Source organism: Quercus robur, chromosome 1 (assembly GCF_932294415.1).
Source record: "Quercus robur chromosome 1, dhQueRobu3.1, whole genome shotgun sequence".
In the NCBI taxonomy this organism is placed as follows: domain Eukaryota; kingdom Viridiplantae; phylum Streptophyta; class Magnoliopsida; order Fagales; family Fagaceae; genus Quercus; species Quercus robur.
In genome coordinates, this window is record NC_065534.1 from 19,987,574 (window position 1) to 20,006,944 (window position 19,371).

At 34.3% G+C, this 19,371-nt stretch overlaps 1 protein-coding gene across 4 annotated transcripts; it reads right to left on the reverse strand.

Moving 5' to 3' along the window:
* Positions 1-1,899: 1,899 nt before the first annotated feature.
* LOC126724666 (replication factor C subunit 1-like) lies at positions 1,900-15,441 on the reverse strand. Of its 4 annotated transcripts, XM_050429085.1 has the most exons (24): positions 15,274-15,441; positions 15,089-15,166; positions 14,764-14,883; positions 13,146-13,548; positions 12,925-13,037; positions 12,770-12,837; positions 12,432-12,507; positions 12,292-12,353; positions 12,055-12,200; positions 10,823-10,989; positions 10,522-10,710; positions 10,273-10,394; positions 9,977-10,184; positions 8,656-8,709; positions 8,119-8,288; positions 7,421-7,511; positions 5,748-5,929; positions 5,602-5,641; positions 5,090-5,214; positions 4,006-4,078; positions 3,811-3,903; positions 3,481-3,724; positions 2,449-2,505; positions 1,900-2,298 (listed from the first exon to the last, which is right to left on the reverse strand). In XM_050429085.1, exons 2-24 carry the CDS (start codon positions 15,089-15,091, stop codon positions 2,156-2,158), a joined length of 2,949 nt encoding a protein of 982 aa, XP_050285042.1. In that variant the 5' UTR covers positions 15,092-15,166; positions 15,274-15,441; the 3' UTR covers positions 1,900-2,155. The 4 variants fall into 4 exon arrangements, with proteins under 4 accessions (XP_050285042.1, XP_050285041.1, XP_050285039.1 ...); XM_050429084.1 differs by having other exon boundaries at positions 2,449-2,502; positions 12,925-13,548; XM_050429082.1 differs by having other exon boundaries at positions 12,925-13,548.
* Positions 15,442-19,371: the final 3,930 nt, after the last annotated feature.

Genomic DNA, 19,371 nt, shown 5'->3' on the forward strand with positions numbered 1-19,371 from the left:
CACTTTTCTTTTCCCACCATTCCATAAACTTAACCTGTACAGGGTGCATCCATGGTGTCCAACCTGTAAAGTTGCAGCCAGTGGTTTGCAATTTCTTGTCCAAAATGTCCAACCGAACATACCTCCTGTTAGAAAGGAAAGCCTCGCACCTCTCATATAGAACAGGGCTAAGAAGTAAGAACCTTAATACACACAAATCCCCGTAGGCGTAATAGAACCTTTTCAATGATTAACTTGTCCCATTCTTTCATCCTCAAGAACCTGCCCTTGATTGATAAATGCACCAGTTATGCATAATCACTTTGATTGTGTACAAATCAATATATGCTTGGCAATCCTAGAGACAACTTTTTTTACAATCATTTTTAATTTTTTACAATTTTCTTAAGTAACAAGTTGTGTTTGAAGTAACATCACTTTCACATGAATCCACTACTGAGTCACTGGCCATTTTATTACTATTTAGAAATCACAACATATCACCTCATAAATTGTAAAAAATGTCATGAATATTTTTATGTCGCTACATTTATTTATCTATAATCAAATCCAGATGGGCAATTTTTCATAACCAATATATGAAAGGTAGCAAACAAACCATTTTGATCTTGTTCAAGTCAGACACAAAAGAGGAGGAAAGGGGAGGTGGCCTGTCAAATTGGTGCCACACAAGAGTGCTCCCACCTTCTCAATGTTTCCAATGAACAAAGATAACATACCAAATAAGACATGTATGAAGGGCTTCAAAAGAAATGGAAATGAAAAAACTCTCATCCACTCACCCTAACATTTTATAAGCATTGTCAACCTAAAGCAAGCAAAGCTCCTGCTCCCATAGGACCTTTGCACCATATTTCTTAAATGCGCGCGCGCACACACACACGCACACAAAACCACTTTCCCTCTCTCTGCCCAGGCAAGTGTCCTTAAAAAACGAAGAGAACCCTACACGTGGGAGGACCTGACTCTGGGACGAAGAGCAAGGAGGAACATGCTTACCTCGATATAATGTCATTTCTAAGAGGTATCAATCCATATAAGTTCATATTATCATATTCTTCAGCTAAATTTATTTGCTTCACACAAGAATTTTAAAAATGTGCAACATTTGTGTGGGATTTTATGACCACTCAACAAAATTAGGATCCATTGAAACATGACCAAGAAAAAGCAGTTAAATATATGCTGATAGAGAGAGGTGGTTTAGCGTTCCATAGCCTTATAGCATTAAACAACAGAATCAGTAAGTTATCATTCTCATCAATCTCACATAACTCAAAGTAAAAAACTTCTAGTGGATCGAAAAGTCCATAATCATATTGCAGCGAGCCTATCTAGTGGATCGCACTTACTCAAAGTTTTGGGTGCATGGACCGAAGGCCCACCCCATTTGAGAATTACATTTTTTTTTTTTTTTTTTTTGAAACAACCATTTGAAAATTACTTGGATTCATCAACAGAAAAGGTTTTGGATCTAATGGCATATAAACTAATTGAATTAGCTGAAAAACAGGATATCCCATTTCAGTTTAATCATGTACTTGATTAAAATTTAAGATACTCTTGATTTTAAAAAAACTTCGTGTCCAAAACAGGGGAGGCTCTAGACATCGGTTCCATTCTACAATTGCATTCCCTTTTGCGTCTGATGATAACTCCTGAGAAAGAAATTCCCACTAGCATAGAAAAATCTGAATGGAATTCACCGACCAAAAAGTGTCACCTAATCATTCACTACGTTAGATTAGAACAGAAGGTATAAAAAGTACAACATTGTCAATAGTTTAGGAATGATCAATAGTTAAGGAATGATGATACAAATTTTAGGGTGGAAAATGATTAGGTGACACTATTTTAGGATGCAATATAAGGATCACGCATCAATGAACACAGACCACAAATTCCAATCCCATAATGTACTCAAAAAGATATAATCCATGTGTTTACAGCAATGATACCAAAAGCCTTCCTCGACGAAAGAAATACCAGCGAGTAACACCCTCCTAAAACTCTCACATCAACCTACAAAAACAGTGGAGGAAAGCCTACTCTTTTTTCCCCTTCAAATTACCTAGCCAAAAAAAAGGAGGAAAACCTAGTTACATTGATTTATGAACATTGCCAAAATTACCAAAGCCTCTACTTTCATCATTTCTCATCTCTTTCTCTTGGCACCAGCCCCTGAACCCCGTGCACCTTTCTTTTCTGAAGATCCAGAACCACCTTTTCCTCTGCCAGCCGGTGTTTTCTTAGTGCTTGAATTTCCTGTGCCCTTGAGATCCAACTCCACTTGCATTCCTATAATATATAAGGCACAGTAAAAGAACCCATCAATCATTCTGATCAATTAGGAATACCAGTCACCCAAATGACTCAGAAATGAAATTGAGTATTAAGGTGAACACACTAGAACAATCACATATGAAGTACTACAATGGTACCGCCAACCTTTTGAATTCAAACTCTGAAGTTCCATCTGTAGCTTCTCACCATTGGCAGAACCTTCTAATACAATCACAAGAACAGGTAAAAACAATTAATTAACCAACTAACCATGCTTAGACAAGCAATCAACATATTGGCAATCCTGAAGAATTCAATCTACATAAATAAATAGAAGATATGAATGATCTCCGGTATGTTTGCTTACATGTTGAGAAAACAACTTCCTGAAATACTTTACAGAATTCAACAGAAATTTTGTTAAAATTCCATTAACTCGTTTCATATGCATTGAAAAGAAATCATAAAATGAAACTGAGAGCATCAATAGATGATCCCAGAAGACAGGCCAGCTTCATGAAAATTTGTGCCTTATTGCATAATACAGATGAAACAAACAATCTAAGGCATATTCTCAATCACATTGAATTCCTGTTTTTGGGGGATTTTAATTATTTATATATTTATAAATTTCATTTTTTTGCATTCTTAATCATATTAAGGATGTGTACAATGAAGCTATAACAATTGTAAGAACATGTGAAGGAATCATAAGAGGGTTTCGTTTCCTATATAGGTTTGTATTAAGGATCAGCATTAAGTCCATATTTCTTTGCACTAGTGATGGATGAGCTCTTGCTAAATTGATCCAAGAAGAAGTCCCTTGGTGTATGCTTTTTGCAGATGATATTGTTTTAGCGGATGAAACTAGAAGTGGAGCTAATGCCAATATAGAAATTTGGCAAGAGAATCTAAGGGCCTTCATCATGTGTTCATCAACGTGACCATGACGTAATCTACCGTCTTAATAAAATTATTTTAAAAAAATGGTGAATACTTATTAGTAAGTGTTAACAATAACAAAAAAGTTATCAGTTTGAAGTTTGAACAATGAGCAAACCTAAACTAAAACAATGGACCAGAATTCTCCTAAACTCAGACAGATCTTTAGAACCAGCAATGAGTAATATCAATTTTCAATTATGCAGAGATCATATCATTGAAAACCTAAAACTTGCATCAGGTATAGAAGCTTACCTAGCTCATCTGTATCTGAAGAATTTTCTTCTTCACCTTCTGCCAATGTGCTACCACCATCAACTAATCCATCATCAGATGGCTCCAGAATTGCTGCAATCCGCTTTTTAGGAGCTTTTTTCACTCCAGGAAGTGTGATTAAATCTGCAGCTCGTACCATTCTTGTTTTGCTTCCTTCTTTGTAAGCTTTGGTGAGAGCAGCTTTCACAGCAGGCTGTATGCCATCCAGCGGATTTGGATGCCCCTGATGCATAAAGACAACCATAAAATAACATGAAACTTTGATGGCAGTTCTGATAATGAAGGTGCAATCAAGGTATGTAGAGGTACCTGAAATTTTGATAGCTCCACAATTGTATCGAAATCCTCCTGACTAATTGAGTATATATTCATGAACTCAACAACTTTTTGAACTGCTTCATCCTGGTCATCTCAGATTGAATAAATGCACATTCAACAAATATTCCATTTTAACTTCTCCAGGATTTTCTAGTGTAAATATAATAAACATATTGCAGTTCCAACCTTAGGCAGCTCCCGCAGTGGCCCAGTCAATCGTTTCAGGACAAGAGTAAGGTATTCTACTCGCACGGTTTCCCTATATCATTAGAACAAAGTGAAAATTACACGGTAGGCAATTAGACGCATTGCAAGGGAGACAAATAGACTGACTGGCATTTACAACCAGAATTATCAACAATACAGAATCAAGTTGAAAACAAGAGATAAAGAGGAATACTGAACATTGAGGAAAATACAATAAATCTACTTGACTTTTAAATACTTAGCATTCACTCTTAAGGAAATCATAAAAATTACTTCAATTAGAAAAGTCTTCTACAAGTCAAACCAAGTAGATATCCTGGTACTAACAATTAGTAACCTTAGATTCAAGCTTCCATATTGACATTTTTCTTTTATATTTCTAATAAAATAAAATAAAAAAATGTTTCTTTTTTATTTCTTCTTTCTTAGTATGAATAATTTCACACTTATCAGCAAGACTAAAAAATAAGGCACTTTAATGAATTTTACTAGCTAAATTTGCTAGACAAATACCTGCTGCAGCTGGAGCAAATAGTATAAATAGTGCCTCATGTTCAAGCCAAATAGCATAATAAAGTAGCCTAAATATTTTGTATTGTCTGCATCGACACTGAATGTTACACTAACAGCAACTTCATGTGAAAGGAGGAAAAAGGAAAACAAAAGCAAGAATTTCACAACCCTGGAAACCTAAAGCAAATATAAATTCCAAAATTTGTTTTCCTTGGTCTGTCTCCTCTCAGTAACTGAGTCGTGAACCAAGGAAACATACATGTATCAGTTTGCAAAACGTCATTGACAAAACTAAATGTGCAATGAGTGCATGTGTACAGCTTCATAAAGCCAAGTGCTGTAAACAATGCTGAGGCAGCTGTTAAAGTCTAAGTCAGTTCCCCATTCGTTAAAAAAAAAATAATAATAATAAAATCATTAAGAAAGCCTTATGAATAATGTTCAAGTGCGTGTAGGTGCCTTTTACAATAAAAAACTAGAAAACACTTGCACATATACAAGGACATGAGGTTACAATAAGCATAAATTGAAAGATGGAACAGAGATTCACCTCCCCGAACTAGATTCACGAGAAGCGAGAAGATGAACATGCAAATCCTCCAAAAGCCTCAGATTTTTACCCATTGTTGAGTTCTTTCCCAGCCACCCTCCAAATCTATTAAAATTCCTCTCTCCCTGCAGACATGATTCCAACTTTGACATTAAGCTTCAAGCTAAAACCAAATAGTTTTTGCTAGCCAATAGCCTTGTAGCTTTATTGAAACTTCTTGACGTTTCTAATGGAGATATCCAAGGTTCAAATCCCCCCCTCCCCCAACTATCAAATTATCAAAAAAAAAAAAAGCAGAAAAAAAGTAGTATGTGATAACTTCAAAAAGTATGTATGAGGATAAAACTAAAAAGAAAATGCTGAATACAATGTAAAATATCAGCTGCAAACATCAGGATTTTGTTCATCCTAATCTACTACACTCAAGTTGTCCCTCACATATTGCATTGAATACCCAAATGCCAAAACACAACAACTCTCAAACAACTCTTATGAAATAGACAATTCCTTACCTGTTGAAGTATTTCCCTCTGCCCATGCAACAGTGCAGCACTGATTATAACCAAAAATAAATAAATAATTGAACACCAATTAAGTTGTAATTCAAAGAACAAGTACAAAATCTTGTAATTGCAAGAGCTGAATTAAGAGCACCTACGGGATTATAGACGATGAAAGTGAACTACTTTGAGAGAGCTGCCACTGTCGATACCGTCGAATCTGAACATTGAAAATATCCCCATCACCAATGGATTCAGCAGCACGGGCAATCAAGTTCATACGTTTGATTCCATTGTCATCCTTACCAGCAGAACTTGGCCTGTAATTAATATAATTTTCCTGCCATATCAAAATAAATCATTTCTTAGAAAAGTAATTCAGAAGTAGTTTAAGTTTTAGGTCAAGTTGCATAACTAAGGTCTAAACAAATTAACAGAGGCAAATACTTTGTAAATCCAAAAAATAGGACGAAAAGGCACATGATTTCGGTAAACAAAAGAAAAAGACAGTGCATAAACATTTCTTTAATTCCTAAGCATATGGATCAATTGACGTGAATAAAGAATGACGAGGGTGCAGGAAAAACTGTAAGTGCAATAAAATTGCAAGAAATTCGTACAGATATGAGGCATTGGAGCCTTAAGACATATATATGGTACCAAGAAAAGGATTATGTAAAACACGCAGAAGGGAAGGGGTTGTAAGATAGCATGCTTTATCCTTTGTATAGTGTGTGTGTGTGTTTGTGAAAGAGAGAGAGAGAGAGAGAGAGAGGGAGGGAGGGAGAGAATTTATTTGGGGGAGAAGGGGGTTTGCAAGTGCACAACAGGCATTTCTTTTTGTCCTATTTATTTTCCAAGTCTGAAAAAAGGTAAAAAGAATTAGCCAATGGAGATCAGTATACAATTTCTTGGTGATCATTTTGACAATTACACTTCCACTCCATTTGTTTCAATGGATAACTTTACGTGAAGATAGTTTTCCATGTTTTCCCGTGTTTGTTAGCATCAGAAAAAACGAGTCAAAGGAAACTATTTTTGGTCAAAATAAAAAGTATAACTTATTTTTTAGAGATTGTTTTCCACTAATATTTTTTGGAAAGCAACTCTATCTTGTGGCAAGCTAAAAAGGGGAAATTAGGAGATAGTTTTCCAACACATTTAAAGTTGCTACCAAACATAGGAAAATTGGATAGTTTTATAGAAAATACTTTTTAAAAGATGACTCATTTTCTAGAAAAATTTAACGTTGAAACAAACAAAGCATTCTTGTAGACTTGGACAATGCACAACTTTCTTGGTCATGGTTCTAACAACTATACTTCTTGGAGACTTGGACACAACACTAGAATTAAGAGCAAATCTTGGTGTCAGAAAATAACCAACTAGCATTACATTCCCCTGCAAACTCTTAAAAAATGTAGAATTTCAAGTAAATAATATTCCCCAGAAAAATACTTACCACCTAAAGAATTTCCAAAGAGACTTTCAATTACCATTAGTTTTGCATTTTTTCAAAATATTTTGTAATTCCAATTAGTTATTTGTGGTAACACAGTTCAACTGTACTGTATATACATTGAGCCAGCAACATGGTGACTGAACCTGCTGAACAGGCTATCATCTGTGTTGGCTCTGTCACTCTGAAATTTGGAGTCATTTTTTTTCCTGTTACAAATCTCCAATGGTAAATTGCATATAACATTTTGTTGATTTCTTAGTTGGAAGATTCTGCAGAGACTACTTACTAAAAAAAAAAAAAAGGATTCTGCAGATACTAATTGATCACCATGCAGTATAGAATTTTTAAAAGCTCAAGGATGAAAAGAACCTGAATAAGAAGAGGGACTAGATCAGGATCACTCATGCTCAGGTCAATCCGCTCATCCATCCTCAACTTCCCCGCATTAAAACCAAACAGCCTACAATCACATGGAAGGATGACGTGTAATTGTCAAAACTTAATAAAGGATAAGGTACAAAGCCTACAAGTTAGTATGAGGCATGCATATGTGTGATCATTTAAACTAGAAAAAGGGTAGAATGTAACCATATCAGCTCACACTTTCGTATTTTTGATCTAGAAGCAACCAAAAATCTCCCAACTAACAGAAATATCACAAGAAGATACAAAGTAATTTCATATTCTGGGTCTAGAAGCTCTATCATTTCCCAAACCTCAATGGTAAAATTATTAATCAAGGTATACTTAATAGGGCTTTGTTTAGTTAGACAATCGGTCTAGACCCACATTTCTATCTCCAGCACATGCATAGCTAAATCCCAATCCCACGAATAAAAAGATTCCATATAAACAGACCAAAATAGTAGGAGTCATGACAAGAGTATGTATTTGATTTACACTATTAGAAATAATATATTATGTGGTCGCAGCACCTTTCTGAAGATATTAGAGCCTTTCTCATCCAGAAATAATAAATACAGAAAAACCATGAAACTACACAATGAATTGAGATGAGACCAGAACATGGTCAACATTTCTAAAGTATAATAGGATCATTGGCATACTTGTCAACAGCAGTGAAAGGTGAAATATCTTCGTCCTTTGAACTGCTAAGAAGACGCTGCCTAATGTCATCATATTGAATGACTGACATGGAGAGGCTCATATACTGCAACTGGTTTATAGCCATGCGCATATCTCCATTAACTCTTTCTGCGAGTTCCTCAAGAGCAATCTAAAACAATAAATAGTGAAAAATTCAGTGAATATATTATTGGTTAAAATTAATAAAAAGGAGAATCACGAGGCTCAAAAATAAACATATTACATGTCACAAAACAGTAAAACTAGGGGCCCGTTTGTTACGTGTGTTTAAATAACAGTTTTCAGTTTTCTTGGAAATACATGTGGGTAAAAAAGTGTGGAAATACGTGTAATGTTGTTTAAAAACTGAAAACATGTGTTTGAACTCACGTACCAAATGGGGCCTAGATGAGTTCATCACTATAAATATTTTTTTTGTTGATAAGTCACTATAAACATTCACTTAAGCAGCTATGACCAATTACAAATATAAACTAAAGCATTGATGGAGTATTTACCTGATTAACTTGAAGCCCTTCTGCAGTTGCAACTTGCATTAACCTCTTTGCCATCTATCATAAACCAAATTTGGCATTAGCAACTGGGCAATTGGCCGTAGTGGGCTTAAAATGTACAGCAAATATTGCAGAAGCTAGAACACCAAAAGTTTATTTTCCATCACAGAGGGATATGCATACCACACACACACACAGAGTCAAGGCATACCCAATATCAAGGGTCACATTGGCCTCCCATTAATGGGCTGGCACTCCATTCACCACCATACAAGAATTCTTCAGGTAAATTTTATAAAAAGAGATTGATTGGCCCCAAAAGCCTTAAGAGCATGTCCTTGCACACACTTCCCAAAAAAGGATTGGACTAATTCTCTTTCCAACACATCATTTGATGAGTCTGATTCAATGAATCACCCGAATGGGGTCATAAAAAGTGACCTTTAATCATATAAAGAATCATGACATATCCATAAGCACACATTTCTCTTACAAGTTACAATGATATTTAGGATCCACAAAATTTGATTAGAGTTTGAAATGTCTGTGATCACAAATATCTGTAGCCACAACATAATTCTCAACATAAAGCCACCACGTATTAGAGTAAAAATAAAGGTGGCAGTATCTCGTAAATTTGAAACTTTGGAGCAGTCATGTAGAATAAAACAAGGCTAGTTGTAATTTTCCCAAAGAACAATAATAGGGAGAGAATCCCAGAGTTAGAAATATACCAGTGGAAACTCAAAATTTTGTGATGTTCCATACTTAAACGCTATTCAAGATGTATCAACAAAACTAACCCAAATCTCGGATAAAAGTTTCATGTGGGTATCAATAGCAACCCATGAAATGCCAACAAGTGTGCCTGTGTAAAAAACACAGCATATTCTAACCATAAGCATGATTCCAGTGTCTAAAAAGGAGTCCCCCCCCCCCCAACACACTCAAACAAATAAATAAAAAATAAAAAGCAAAACAAAAATGCCTTTCATTTCCATAAGTCTTGGTACCTATTATTAAAATCAGAGTAGTATACCTGCATATATCAACCACAAGATTTTAGGCCATGAACTTTCCAAGAACTCAAGTTGACAAAATTGCCAAGAAAAGGTTGGTCCAAACTAAACATAACTTGGAATGTTTATTTTAGATAATCCAACTAACTCTAGTCTTTTAAACATCATCACAAAAACAAACAACAAGAGAATGTCAATTCAGCAAATACCAGATGAAAGGACAAGATCACAACTGCATTAAATTTCATGCATAAAAAAAAAAAAAAAAGTACTCTAAAAACAATTATAGAAATCAGAGCAAAAACCTGCTGTTTTGTAGGTTTTCGAAAGCTGAGAAGCAAACAGTAGTTCACAAGACTTTTTAGTTTCTGACTGTATCGATCATTACAAATGCAGATAATAGGAATTTTGGAAATCTTGATGCTAGCAATAAGGTCAGCAATTCCACCCCTATCTCCAGCAGACATCCCATCAACCTCGTCCATAATCAGCACAGTTTTTGGATGCTTTGATCTGCAACTTCAACAATAAACTTTAGCAGAAATTTCAAACAATCATATTCTATGCACTTATGTGAGATATTAATGAATGCAAGACCAACCGATCCATGTTGACACTCAAGGCCTCATTGCTGACAAGTTCCTTTATAGAATTCGCATTGCTTCCACCAATTCCTTTCTCAATTTTGGCATCAGCCTTCCCACGACTGTCACTAGCATTTACCTAAAAAAAAGAAGGGAGATCATGAGGGCAAATGAAAAATCATACCATTGATTTATATGTCTTGGGGGTGAAACTCATGATCTAGATGCTCAATAGAAATGTGTATCTTGGTAAAAAATGACCCCACCTCTATTGCCTGGAAACCGAGCATCTGACTAACCAACTTTGCGGAGGTAGTTTTTCCTATACCAGGAGTTCCACTTAATAGCACAGCTTTTTTGGCACCAGAATCATTTTGTTTTTTTCCCTTTTTCTTATTTCCAGTATCAAGAAATTGCTCATTCCAACTTCTCAACCAGTCATGAAGTTGCTTAACCTGCACATCATTAGATAAAGAAATCCTTACAATTCTTTTTCCAGATTTAGATAAATGAAGATATAAATTTAGTTCCAAAAGCAATGGCAGAAAAATGAGAACTAACACATACCAGTGACTGATTTCCAATAATATCATTTGGAACCTTTGGCTTATATTTTTCCGTCCATGTTAAGTCACTCTTCGCAACTGTTTTAGTTTTATGCTTAGCTGGGGACACCCCTGAGGTCAAGCCTTTGCCAGATACATTTGTTGCCAACGAGTTGCCGATGCTATCTTCTAGAATAATCAATTTGCCAACATATGTAAGAGAAAACCAAGGAATAATGCAACTACTTGGTTAAGTCACTATCATAAGCATTTCTATGTCCAAAGACTAAAAATTGATTGGGCCTCCCATTTCCTCCACATGCTAAAAGATCAGGCTCTCCTTGCAAGCTCAAGCAAGATTAATGGAGATAATGTAGGCAAATGACAGTTCACAATTATCTCATCTTTAAAAATCACCATAATAAACATTTGAACAGTCCAATGGAGCAAAAGAAATGCCTTTTTGGAATCACATTCTCCTTAACACACACACACACACAACACACACATTTTCAAGAAAATACAAGAAATGTGATCTTCGATACCAGCAATGTCTAGGACTAATGCAGAACCTACAGAGCCTGACTTTCTTCTCATTCAACAACATTAGGAATGAAACAATCAAATTATGCAAATTAATAGAATTTACATCTAAATTTGCCCTAAGTGCAACATATTCACTGTAGTGTTCTAATTAGAAAATCTCTAGGTTGGGGTTCAAGTGATAGCCCAGTAGTAATGGTGTCCTTTTTAATGCCCCATGTCTGTGGTTAGAACCCCAACTCCCCCTCCCCCATTATCTACCTATCAAAGAAGAAAGGAAAAAAAAAAACTGTAAGGTTCTAATTATAGGGCATCCATTCTATAGCTTTTGTCAAATGACACAAAGATATTGAAATCAATTTGCATTGATTTTTCTGCCCTGCAACAGTTCTGGGTCTCAGTGCCACACATAAACCTCCAATTTGTCCTCACAGTCTTCAAAATAATGAGACTTAATCAAACAATAAATGGATAGACATCTGAGGATAGCATGTCATTAAAACCCAGCAAGGCCACAACAGGTACAGAAGAGGTCCATAATTCAAGGGCCAATATCAAAACCAGGAGCATATCCTTTGAATAAAACCACATATTTAAAATAAATAAAAAGGAATCCAGATCCACAGAATAACCCAAAAACAAAAGCCATCTAGATATTCAACTAATATTAAAATGATTAAAAAAAAATGCATGTATTTATTTGGTACATACTCTTTGTTTCTATTTTCTGTGGGCTTTTCTTTGGTAGAGGTGCAACCTTATCCACTGGCCTCTTAGATTCTTCTTGTACAGGTGCTTTTGCAGGTTTTGATGCACGGATCAGATCAAACAATCCATCCTCAGTGAGAAAGGCAGTACTATATAAAGATACAAAAAGCTAGTGGTGTTAGAATATAACAAAGTAAGGAACTCAAAACAAATCACATGTATGATTCTGAGATTACAAACCCTAGCTCTTTAGCTTTTGAGGATTTCCGACCCCCAATATCTTCATCACATAAAAGATAATTCTGCAAACAGAAGATGTTAATCCCATGCTGATAGTCATGTCAATCCAAGCACATACGAGAAAAAAAGTATGAGAAAACCGTTTTCTTGCTGATGGATCCAGTGATACGACCACCGTGGCGTTTAATCAAATCTTCAGCTTCTTCACGCTCTAGGCTGTAAAATCAGTCAATAGACACTCTCAAGCCCATAAAATATACAAGGTATATAACCATAGAAATCCCACAATTAGGCCAGCATCACAGCTGAGACAATAATCACCAAAGACTTATGGCATTCACAATCAAAATTTATTTTTTATATCTTTGAGCAAAATGTGGTCTGGACCACATATGAAAACACATAAAGTAGGAATTTTAACATTTAATTCCATAAAAGATAAACATGATAACATCAATACAAAGATGAACAAAAGTACCTGTCAAGTGTTCCACTAATTACAAAAGTTAAACCAGCTAAACACTCGGGAGCACCCTCAGGGACTTCCTAAGACACAAAACAAGATTCAACATTAACATTGAGAATGGTAGAGAATTTTTATTCATCAGTCCATATATTTTCAATATTTTTCACCTTTTCTCCTTTATGTGGGGGATCTTTCCTTTCTCCAAAGCTCATAAATCCACCCCGTCCACCACCTCTGCCTCTTCCACCAGCTGGTGCTGCCGATGAACCTCTTCCACCACGTCCCCTTCCACCAGACTTAAGAGGAGTTTCAATATCTTTATCATCATCCTCATCGCCTTCTTCAATGTCTACAGGTTTCTGTGCACCACCTCTGCCCCTTCCACCAGCTGGTGTTGCTGATGAACCTCTTCCACCACGTCCCCTTCCACCAGACTTAAGAGGAGTTTCAAAATCTTTATCATCATCCTCATCACCTTCTTCAATGTCTACAGGTTTCTGTGCAATTCCCCTACCTGACCCACTTTTCAACTTCTTACTAGGAGTCACATCATTCGATTTCTTCCTAGAACTAGAAAAGACAAAGTCGTCATCGTCATCGTCATCATCATCATCGTCAACTATGTGAACTTTTTTAGCAGGTGGGGGTTTAACTGATTCATCATTATGCTTTTGAGCCTTTCGTTTTGTTGGAAGTTCCTCTGTCTCCTTTTCATCTTTTGGCTTTTGTTTGTCAGTAGCAAAATACTTGCTAGTTTTCCTTCTGCCCGAACTTTCTGGGCTTGCACGAGCCTGCATTTGTCCCAAAGATAAAATAAATAAATAGATAAGTTATCAACTTACTTCAGTTACTTCATGACAGTTAAAACAAAGGGGGGAGAACAAGAAGTTAAAAAAAAAACATAGTCATGCATACTTCATGTTTTCTTGTTTTGTCAATAGCATTCATGTATTAGTAAGCTTCTTCTTTTTTTATTGGTAAGTTATGGACTCACCCGAGGGGGTTTGAACCATGACCTCAATGGGGGGAGGAATTGCCATTTGAACCAAAGCTCATTGGTGCATTCATTTGTTAGTAAGTCAAGATAGCAAACTAAACATATGCACTAGGGGATGACCGGTACCTTCAGTTTCTATCTACATAAAAGAAAACAGTAACCCCACAACAATTCCTCTAAACAACAACCTGAAAAAATTCCTCTTTCCTTTGGAGTCTTCTAGTGGAAATCTTGACAACCAAACAGAGAGTACTATAAAACTAATAAGAAAAAACTCTCAAAAGGATCAGTGCACAAAATAGAAACCCTCGGCATTGAAATTCTGGAATTAAATTCAAAATTTCCAAATTAACCCCAGAGGTAATCAAATTTCAAGCTTATCATGCCTTATGTAACACTTGAACACATACACACATCTACATAAACATAAAGTTTTCATTTTTGACCCAACACATATCAAAACTTGGATTCTATTCTATCTTCCAAATTTTTCCCAAAACTCAGAAACCAAATTTCAATTCAGGCTTAATTCATACGCACATAACAAAAAACAGGAATTCATTCCATCTTTTTCCAAATTTTACTAGAACCAAAGCTAAAACTAAGCTTTACACAAAACTTATATAGGCATTTAGCGTGCAATTGGATGCAGCTTTTTGCCGAACTTTTATGTCTTTTTTTTTACTACTTGTACTAATACCAATGTATCGATACAAGATAAAAAAGTAAGGATACCCAATGGTTATCTTACCATCTCCTGCACACATTCAATATATTTTTTATTTCTCTTCCTTATTTTATTTAGCTTTTAGCTTTTATCAAAAGCAAAAAGCTAGATAAGCTGTTCCCAAACGGACACTGAACATATTAGTTAGATATTCTTTTCCAACATTCTAGTCTATCAGAGTTCATATTCTCATTTACTTCCTTAATTGACATACACTTATTTTTCCTACTTCTTCTACTAATACTAATGTAGGATGCAGATAAAAAATGCAAGGATACCCACCGGTTTTTCGGGCTGTGATTTATTGGTTGGGGCAGGAATTGCAGGCTTGGATTCCTTGGCATTGCCCTTGTCATGGGATTTCATAAACCACTTCCTTATATCTGCCTGCTTATTCTCTGCCTGTAAATTCCAACAAAGACACACCCAACAACAAGTCAAAAATTTGCAAACACTAATATTAGTATTAATTCATAACAAAGCAATTAAACCCTAAAACCCTCTGTTTGTTTGCACATTACTATTTGTTAAAGGCATTGTCCCAAGAACGCAAAGAATATTCCCAAAAAAAGGGGAAAAAGAATCAAAATTGAAAACCCTTACTCACCATGTTCGAAGTTTACAAAGAATCCAGAATGCGAAAACCAAGATTTTGCCCTTAGGGTTTCGCGTTGTGAAGCACAATCTGGTCGATAACACGAGCAAGATTCTGTGTTACAAAACCTTGCTTGCTATTTATTAAAAAAAAAAAGAAAAAAAAGAAAAAGAAAAAGAAGAAGAAGTTAGAATTACCAGTATGGCATAGTCATGATCAGGCGTGCAAAGGAATCAATGGCATTGAGAAACTAAAAAAGAGGGCATACGATGATACGACTGTTACAGGGAATGTACTGCAATGCAAGTGTGCCTTGGAAGCTGGAAGCAACTAGGCGAGACGAGGGGATTTTTATTTATTTATTTATTATTAGGCTAAAATGGAAATTGCACTAAATACATTTTATTCTTATAACTTTATTTGACCCTCTCTATTTTATATTATAAAAGTTTTTTAAGGATTTATAAGTTTTCTAAGTATTTTTTTTTCCTTTTTAATCCCGTTAAAAAAAATTCATTAAGTATGTAATTAACTAATAAAAAAGATTTTTAGAAATTATTATTCAATTAAAGTTTCTTTATTAATTTTCATTAATTTATAAAATATTTTTCAATTATTAATTAAATTTTATTTTTTATAGGCTAAAATGCAAAGTATGCTTCCTAAGTTTGAGCCATTTGTGTGTGTTAAAAATATTTCGTATTCTAAAATATAAATAAATAAAAAAAGGTTTGAGTCGTTTGAATTGAGGGAAGAGAGAGGGGGAGTGGAGGGGAATTAGCTAAAAATAAGATTATTTTTAGCCAATTCTACTATACTCTCTCTCAATTCAAACAGACTTGTGAAATTTATTTTAGTTTTTTTAAATTTGCTTTCATTCAATTGAATCATTTATGTAAAGACCAGATTTGAGTCCTTAGCGCAAAAGATAAATGAGCTTAGGTTCAAAAAACCCAATACAATAAATTTGTAGAGAGTGGGTTGGAAAACTGGGGTTTAATGAATCAAACAACAAGTAAAGTAGATTTTGATGACAATAAAATGAAGATAGACTGGTTTGATCTAAAAAAAATCATCCTCGGCACAGTCTGAGGAAATCAGTTTTTATATATTTCTCTTAAGTTTGATTACAAGTTTCAATTCTTGATTGCTACAGTGTTTCTTTATTAATTTCTCAATCCCCTTCTCTCAAGGTCTCCTTTCCATTTTATACTATCTTCCACTTTCATCTCCACCTTCCATGTGCAGATTAGATTGTTGGTGTTGATCCTTGTCCCATTAGCACCTTCTTGAGTAGTAGCTGTAAGCCTGAAAGTTACTGTTCAAGTATCACTTTCTCATTAATGCGGTCAGAGAGTTAGCTGCGGAGTATTTAATGCGGTGGTAGCAGCTTTCGCTTTAGATATTTCATAGCCTCCCTATATCTTGTTCCCTCTTGATCTTATCCTCATCAGTGGAATTGTCTGGAACGTTGTTTTTGATGTCAAACTGTACGTTCTGACCTCGACTTTGGTTAGCTAATGAGGCATTCCTCCTTTGACCACCTTTTTGGATAATCATGATCACACTTCACTTCTTCACTTACAAACACGAATTCTCATGAAAGTGTTTACTTGTCCTCGGCCTACTTAATGTCCTCGGATTGGGCCTCCGACCCAATATATATATAGATATGTGCTCCTGGACTTATCACCATAGTTCTCAGAACCATATCAGACCGGGAGGTTAGACTGTGAAAATCAGGAACCGAGATGAAAATCGGTTTTTTAAGCATAAAGAATCGGGCATATGTGGCAATTCCGTGAACCCCTAAAACTGGGGTTGGACTGCACGAACTGGTGGCAAGAACCATGCGGTCCAACCCTTTAGCATTTTTATTTTTATTTTTATTCTATAAAAACAACTTAACACAATTTTATTCTACTTAATTAAATTATCCATCTCTTATAAGGAATAAAAAAAATTATAATTAAAATCTTTCAAAGATATTCAACTTTACTTTAAAAATTAATCATAAATTTTAATATTTTCATGGTTATTATTTTATTTTATTAACTTTTTTATTTAATTATTAAATATATGCTTGAAAATCATTAAATTTCCCTCACATATATAGATATATTAGTCAATTTTGCTAGTTTTATAAATTTAATATCTATATTTAGGTTTTAATTAATTATTAAATTAATTATGACGTCATCATGGTTCGACTCCAGTTCGACTTTAAAAACCTTGAACTTCTCTCTTTTACGGTTTAATGAACGGTCCGAATTTGAAAACCTTGTTTATCACCCCTACACTCTAAATTTCAAATTTATTCAATTCAAGTTTTCTATTCATTTTTGTTAAATAATCGCTATTAAAAAAATATTTTTCTCACATAAAAATACATATAATTTTAAAAAATTATAGATTTTTTATTAGAGAATAGTTAAAAATAACAAGTTCTTCATTAGTTAATTGCATAATTAATTGAAAAGTTTTAATGAAATTTGACGAATGATCTGAATTTAGTAAATTTGAAATTTAGGGGATTCAATTGAAAGAATGTAAAATTAAACTTAGAAGATGCAATTTACATTTTAGCCTAGTTTTAAAAATATAAAGAAAAAAATTGGACAATTAATTGTAATATATAACAAAAGTTGATGAAGATACCTTAATTGAATAAACTTGAAATTTAGAGAATTAAAATAAGCAAAAGTAAAATTGGAGGACTGAAATGAATTATAGCGAAACATAGAGGGTAGTTTTTGCATTTTAACCTTATTAATTTTATAAAATTTTTCATGTGAAAATAATATTGTTTTAAAGGCAATTTTTTAACAAAATGCCTAAAATGAATAAATTTAAAATTTAAAAGACTCAATTAAATCAAAAGACTAAAATGAATTTAAGCAAAACTAAGAGAGTACAATTTATATTTTAACTTTATTATTACTTATTTATTTATATAATGATGCTAAAAATAACAATTTAGTTTTTTAGCATCACTAATACTAATTCACAGAGCCTGGATAGTGGAAATAGAAACGCTGCCATATCAGCACAAGGCAAATGGAGAATGGGTTCCACTCCCTCCTGTTTGGTCAAGCAGAGTTATCTACCTGCACCAGAATAGAATAACTTTCTATGTCACCTTGTTTGCCTACACGTTGGGAGAGTTGGACTTGGGGGATATGACAGAGACAGCCAAGGCCCAAGTGAAATTGAAATAAGGGCTGTTTATATACACAGTAAACTTTGTAGGGCTGTGTATATGAACAAGTATATGGGCTTGTTTGGTTAACAATGTTAAAAAACATGGTTTATGTCTATTACCTATATTAAAAAGCGCGAATGCACTTGTCTGCTATTTGTTTATTGTTTTAGCACCTTTTTTTTTTTTTTTTTTTTATATGGACCGACTTTATGCAGCACCTTTTTAACTTTTTTACCTTTAATATACAAGCAGGCCGAAAGGGTTTGTTTTGCCTTTTGCTCATATTTTATTTGATCTTATCTCTTTGTCGACCTTTTTGGTCAGCCATCTACTCTATTGATGGACACGATGATTCTTACCCATGTAAATGCATTTCATAAACTCTTCCATCTTTTTTTTTTTTTTTTTTTTTTTTTCAAAACAAAATTCTTCTCTCTTTCTTAAGAATTCGTTGGAACCACTTTTTGGTCTTCTTCTTTATAATCTTCTGCTGACACAGCTGGTTGAAATTACTTTTTACTTGTAACTTTATTTGTTACCTAGAGATTAAGTGGGTGGCTTGTTAGTTTTTTCCATTCTCAACTCTGTGGGTAGGCTAAAATGTATGGAGGTATTTCTGTCTTTTCGCCTATTAACCCTAGAATGTAGATGCTTCTTCAATCTTGCTGTGTGTGCCTTGTCATTTTGTGCAACTGCTCAAGTTCTTCATAGCCGCAAATAGGGAAAAGAGTGAGATACAGTAAAATACTACATTTTTTTTGCATGTATGTGATCTTTGACAGTAAAATATAAAAAAAGCATTTATGAGAAAAGTGACGGGAATAGGGCTAAAGAATTGATATCTGAATATTTTGAAACATTTAATAGAATTTCTAGGCAATCCAATAATTAAATAAATATAAATAAATTCTATTTCTATTCATAATTGTAATTTTATTACTGGCTAACACGTGCTTCAAAACTAGTTTTAAAAACAAAATGGAATGTGTCTTAATTAAAAAAAAATTGTAACTTAAAGATGGTTACTCAATTTGTCAAAACACTAAATTGAAAACATCTTTTTGGGTTTGGCGAATGGGCAAAAGCTTTTTAC

What these genes read in the sequence shown, in the direction of transcription:
- LOC126724666 (XM_050429082.1), bottom strand. An exon ending in AATCACAGCCCGAAAAACCG is followed by an intron (nt 13,549 to 14,763) that starts GTGGGTATCCTT and finishes GGACAAATGCAG; the next exon opens with GCTCGTGCAAGCCCAGAAAG. An exon ending in TAGTCCCTCTTCTTATTCAG is followed by an intron (nt 5,930 to 7,420) that starts GTTCTTTTCATC and finishes TTGATATGGCAG; the next exon opens with GAAAATTATATTAATTACAG.